Source organism: Glycine soja, chromosome 18 (genome assembly GCF_004193775.1).
Source record: "Glycine soja cultivar W05 chromosome 18, ASM419377v2, whole genome shotgun sequence".
NCBI classification, from domain to species: Eukaryota; Viridiplantae; Streptophyta; class Magnoliopsida; order Fabales; family Fabaceae; genus Glycine; species Glycine soja.
The window spans coordinates 242,544-248,640 of record NC_041019.1 but is presented as its reverse complement, the minus strand read 5'-3'; the positions used below and the strand labels follow the sequence as shown (position 1 = coordinate 248,640).

At 32.8% G+C, this 6,097-nt stretch overlaps 1 protein-coding gene across 1 annotated transcript; it reads left to right on the top strand.

Annotated features, from left to right (window-relative positions):
* Positions 1–1,230: 1,230 nt before the first annotated feature.
* Positions 1,231–4,785, top strand: LOC114395906 (selenium-binding protein 1-like). The gene is made up of 7 exons (XM_028357776.1): positions 1,231–1,482; positions 1,776–1,971; positions 2,376–2,603; positions 2,795–3,026; positions 3,229–3,336; positions 3,446–3,718; positions 4,290–4,785. The coding sequence occupies exons 1-7, from the start codon at positions 1,347–1,349 to the stop codon at positions 4,569–4,571; spliced, it is 1,455 nt and encodes a 484-aa protein (XP_028213577.1). The 5' UTR covers positions 1,231–1,346; the 3' UTR covers positions 4,572–4,785.
* The last annotated feature ends 1,312 nt before the right edge of the window (positions 4,786–6,097 follow it).

Here is a 6,097-nt window from a genome sequence, read left to right as displayed (position 1 = left end):
ATTACATTTAATATTAAATATACATATTTTAATAAATATTCCCACAATTACTTTTTATAAGACTTTTTTTTCCAAAAAAACTTGTTCTTTTTTAAGAGACTTAATTAATTAACAATTTTTTTAGCTAATAAAAATCAAATCCTATAGAAACTCTCTTCGCTTTTACTAAGATCAGAGAGAATATGTATCAATTAGGTTTGAAACAATTATGTGAGAGAAAGATAATTTATTTTTAAAAATTAAGGATAATTTGAAAATAACATTACAAATTATTTACAAATTTAATATTATTAATTAAAGTAATCAGTCTCTTAAAAGATATAAATGAGTTAAAAGGATTTTGTAAAATGAGATTGAGAGAGTATATTTAATAAATATTATTATAAACATTGAACGTAGTAAATATTTATTATGTTTATTAATATATATATATATATATACGATAAGACTCTCATTGCATTACTCTTCCATGCATTCATTCTAATATAAATACTCTTTTCTCAAGAAGTTGGTGGACTTCATTTTCTTAACACGCATTTGATATATCTTTATGTCCTTTAAATATCAAATGAACCGTTTAAATGTAACTGAATATTAAAAAATATATATTTTATTTTCAAAATTCAAATACAATCTTAATATGTAAAATATATATTCTCTTATATTTTTAATATTAACTTAAACTGAATATTAAAAGTAATTCTAAATATTTATTTTATCTTTAATATTCAAATAAGTTTTTAACATTCATCTAATACATTCTCTTATACTTTTAATATCAAAATTGAGTTTTTTAAATCTATATTTTTAATATCATTAGTTCTAATTTTAATATTTTTTTAAGAGTTGAATGTCTATGTATTATCATCCAACCATACAAATTATCATTTAAATTATTTTAAGATAAATGTTTTTAAAATCAATAAATTTAAGTTATAATTGATTGAATGTTTGTGTAAATTTTTTTACAATATATATAACTCTTTTTCTCTTTTTTAAAACAACTTATCAATAACTGTTTAAAAGAAATATATATCAATAACAGGATCTTTCCAAGCAAAAGGTTAACCGGATCACACAATCCTGACAGCGCGAAAAGTCTAAAGTAAGAAACAAGATAATAAGAAAGAGACAGGTGTCAAGAGATGAACGGCCCAAGGTGAGGCGTTATGGAGATTTGTGATACATCCAACCTGGACATGATTCTATACGAATACGTACCAAGATCATATTGCTGACTCAATACATATCAAAATGTTCTCACTACTGCAATCCTATCTGAATCATTCATCATCTTCTTAAAAGTTAAAAAGGCCAAGGTCCTGAATCTCACAGAGACAGAGAGAATGAGTACGGTGGGAGAAGGGAAGGTGAGTAGTAATGGTCATGGATGTTGCAAATCAGGGCCAGGCTATGCTTCCCCACTGGAAGCCATTTCTGGTCCCAGAGAGTCTCTCATTTATGTAACCTCTGTCTACACAGGTACTACCTCTCTACATCTTTTCTTTTTCCTTACTTCTGAATCTCTGGAACATTCGCACTTTAGTTTATCACATATCACATGGTCAAATATCCTTCTTTTTTTTTTTTGTACTATAGTAGTGGACTGAACTGAACTTTGGTCAGTTAATTAAATTATTCGCTAGCTCAGAGTTTCATATATATATCTTTTATGATTATAATATATTAATATTAATCAGTTGGAACTTTGGGTAATTTCTTTAAGTGTGCTACTTTGTGATTTAGTTGTTGATTAATGATTGAATACAATACAGGGACCGGAATAGAGAAGCCAGACTATTTGGCGACAGTGGATGTGGATCCAAACTCTCCAACTTATTCCAAAGTCATCCATAGGCTTCCTGTTCCTTATTTAGGTGACGAATTGCATCACACAGGCTGGAATTCATGCAGCTCTTGCCATGGAGACCCCTCAGCAGACCGACGATTTCTCATCGTACCTGCACTCGTGTGTGTAATCCTTACCTTCCCTCAACTCAACTATATAAATCTAAAAGGACATTTCATTCATACTTTTATAAAGTTTATCAGAAAGAGAGTATATATAATCACACGGGTTAATATATCAATATGAAACCGAAAAACTTGGAAACATCAAAGAATGTGTCAAAAGAATAATAATGTTACAACAAGCTGGCCAAAATCTTACTTGTGCCCCTGTCATGGTGATTTTTTTTCTGTCTTCTCCATTTTCCCCTAACAAATATATGTTTTGCCCACTTTGTGTATTGCAAGAACTCTAAAGAAAGATATCTATCAACTTTATTCTAGTTACTTTTTTTTTTCTTTCCTCCATTTTTAAATTACCTAATACAGTCTACTTTTTTATTTTATTTTATTTTATCATATATCAGATCAGGTCGAGTATATGTGGTTGATGTGAAAACAAATCCAAGGGCTCCATCTTTGCACAAAGTTGTCGAGCCTGCCGATATCATACAGAAGACTGGATTAGCTTATCCACACACATCTCACTGCCTTGCTTCTGGTGATATAATGATCTCGTGTCTTGGAGATAAAGATGGAAATGCTGCAGGAAATGGATTTCTTCTTCTTGATTCTGAGTTTAATGTGAAGGGAAGGTACTCATCTAGAAGCCAGAGTTTTGTAAAACTGTTAACACAGAATCGTTTAATAATTGCTTGTGCGTTGAACATTACACGTGTTACATCATTGGCCAGAAACAATTCTATTTGAAACTACTTACGTAGTTAGTATTTCGATATCTAATTTTCTAATTATATTATATTGTATCCTACTTCACATTGATTAGGTGGGAGAAACCGGGTCACAGCCCACTATTTGGGTATGACTTTTGGTACCAACCACGTCACAATACCATGATTAGCACATCATGGGGTGCTCCTAGTGCTTTTACAAAAGGTTTTAACTTACAGCATCTCTCTGATGGATTATACGGGAGGCATCTCCATGTATATAGCTGGCCTGGGGGCGAACTGAGACAAACAATGGACCTTGGTGATTCAGGGCTTATACCCTTAGAGGTAAGTTGTTAACATAATCCGGGTAGATGTTTAAGATGCATTTATTTTATCCTTTTAACTTTGTGTATTTGAAGCCTGTTTATTACCCGTGTGATTTAACTATGACTGTACTAAGTACTTTCCCCCTTTCCTCTCGCTTGTGGTAATTGTGAACCAATTTGCAAAATTGCAATATTTTATAACTGATGTACCCTAAATGCAGATAAGGTTTTTGCATGATCCTGCTAAAGATACAGGTTTTGTCGGCAGTGCATTGACAAGTAACATGATACGATTTTTTAAGACCCAAGATGAATCATGGAGCCATGAGGTATATCAAAAGGATATTTAATATCTATTCTGTTTTGGTCAGTATATGTACTTCAACCAAGGTGTATGTATATATCAATGATACTTATAGACTAAGCTTACTTTTGCAGGTTGCCATATCAGTGAAACCATTGAAAGTGCAAAACTGGATTCTTCCTGAAATGCCTGGGCTTATAACTGATTTTCTGATTTCTCTTGATGATCGGTTTCTGTATTTTGTAAACTGGCTTCATGGGGATATAAGGCAGTATAACATCGAGGACGTTAAAAATCCTAAACTGACTGGACAAGTATGGGTTGGTGGACTTATCCAGAAAGGAAGCCCTGTAGTAGCTATAACTGATGATGGTGAAACATGGCAAGCTGAAGTTCCAGAGATTCAGGTTATTGCAATTTGAAGTTCCCTACAGTAACTTATTGCATAATACATGTCATAAATTAATTAGTTATTGGAAAAATACAAACAAATTCGTCAAAATAGAAGTCAAGGTTTTTGGCTCAGTAGAGTGAATTGAAAATGGAGGGGAGTGAAATGTTACTTCTAATAATAATGCTTAGTAGTCATTGACTTTAAAGAGCAAAATTACACTTAATATGCCTACACGAATGATTTCTTAGCAAAGCATGCCAAGTGAATTGATTGATTCTTCTACACATTTTGATTGACAACCATAGGACTACACTTGCACTCTAGTTTTGATTCTGTTTATCAAAATTTTACTCAGTTTGTAAACATGCAAAGGTAGTTCAGCAGCCACTTCATGTTCATCTTTTGTATTGTCTTCATGTAGTTAGTCAATATGTCCAACTGAGCAATGGCATCTGCCCACGTATGCATGCAGACTCTTGTTTTATTGGAACACCAATATTATTATATCTGATGCATGGATTTATTCTTTTGACATTCAAGGGTATCTATCTCGTCAGTGGCTGATGTTAACATTCCTTTTTCAGGGAAACAAGTTGAGAGGGGGCCCTCAGATGATTCAATTGAGTTTAGATGGGAAGCGGCTCTATGCTACCAACTCACTATTTAGTACTTGGGACAAACAATTTTATCCAGAGCTTGTCCAGAAAGGCTCCCACATAATACAGATTGATGTTGATACTGAGAAAGGTGGACTGAAAATCAACCCCAACTTCTTTGTGGACTTTGGAACTGAGCCTGATGGTCCTTCTCTTGCCCATGAGATGAGATATCCTGGTGGTGACTGTACTTCAGATATATGGATTTAAACATACGTGTCATTATTTCCCTTTAATAAACGGATCTGTCATATGGTTGTAATGAGCTACTATGCTATAAATAATGCTCTTGTGAATCTTCAACTTTTTGAAGACAGTTTGCAATTGCATAAATATATTAAGCTCATCTTAGAAACCTCTTTGTCTAGTGTTGTATTTCTACCTTTGTGGTTACAATCAACTTATTAATACGTGTGTGAACAAATTGGTCCATGCCCGTTTAATCCAGATAAAAACCAATTAGAGAAGGGGGAGAGAAATAAGCGATATTACTATTTAACAACAGTACTTATCCTACTACTATAATTTGTAGACAATTTAAAAGTTCTAACAGCATGTTCTTTTTCTTTGCGCCAGCTAGGTGAATTATATAAGTATTGCATAACTTTATTTTTTGGATGATCCTTGAAGCTGAACATGTACTAATTTCTGTCTACGGTTATGCATTAATTATTGCCATGTTAGAATTTTTCTGTGCTATGAAATGTCATCTTCAAACTTATAATATTATTTGTAAGTATAAAAAATGAAGAGAGGAAAAAAATAATTTGGAAACACACTAATTAAAAATCAATATTAGTAGCAATCTTGGCGAATGTTCATTGAGTGCAGTGTGGAATAAGTTGGTTTGATATTGACATGAATGGGATTGAAGTTTTGTCCTCGTTTCATTATTACTGAGAAGAAATCGAAAAGAATAAGCATTTAATTGTATTTAAACTTCGTTGACTGATAAAGATAAGTGGAAAATGTGCCCCGAGCCTTCAAATCCTTGTTTATAGTAGTAATTTGGTAAACGATACCTACAATTACACCTCATAACGTGATAAAATCGAAGAACTTAAGGATCATTCTTTCTAATACTCTCATCTTAATATTCTTTTTACGACTACAATTTACTAAAAATTACAAATTTTAATGAGTCTCACAATTAAATTAGGAAAGAGTGACAAGACATTCAAACACAGAATGGTTCCATAGCCGAATGCAATCAAGATGAGCTACTGATGGAATCAGAAATAAGCCAAAGGTTTCTGGAGGAGTACATTTCCAAAGTGGCTCTCGAGAGAGATAAAGCAGTATGTAATGGTGGCGCCCTCGGTGATGCTTACAGCAAAAGTGAAGGGTGTCTTCCTCCCCCATCAAACCCTCCAAACAGAGGCTGCTCCAAATATTATGTTGTAGGGGTCTGACTCTTGACTAATGATAGGATGGGCCTAGAGAGGCCCAAATAGGTAGCTTTTAAAGAGCAGATAATTTAGATAATTATCCTTTTGAAATTAAAATAAAACTAACTAATATCAAAAGGATGACATCTAAATTACCTACTCTTTAAAAGCCACCTATTTGTCTCTCTAGCCCATCCTATCAACTATATCTTTTAAGATTGTTGAATTCACATATAATCTGTCTGTTGTCAGTTGCAGTTCTGACTTTTTCTTTTCTGCAGCTTCATATAAAAACCCTTGGATTCACTTATAATCTTTCTGTTGTTATCGGAGCTTTGGAATTTAAAA

Excerpts from the sequence above, each read along its gene's own strand:
- LOC114395906 (XM_028357776.1), top strand. The coding sequence starts at position 1,347 with ATGAGTACGGTGGGAGAAGGGAAGGTGAGTAGTAATGGTCATGGATGT. Across the intron at positions 2,604-2,794 it reads GAGTTTAATGTGAAGGGAAG|GTGGGAGAAACCGGGTCACA; the intron begins GTACTCATCTAG and ends CACATTGATTAG. Across the intron at positions 3,337-3,445 it reads ATGAATCATGGAGCCATGAG|GTTGCCATATCAGTGAAACC; the intron begins GTATATCAAAAG and ends TTACTTTTGCAG.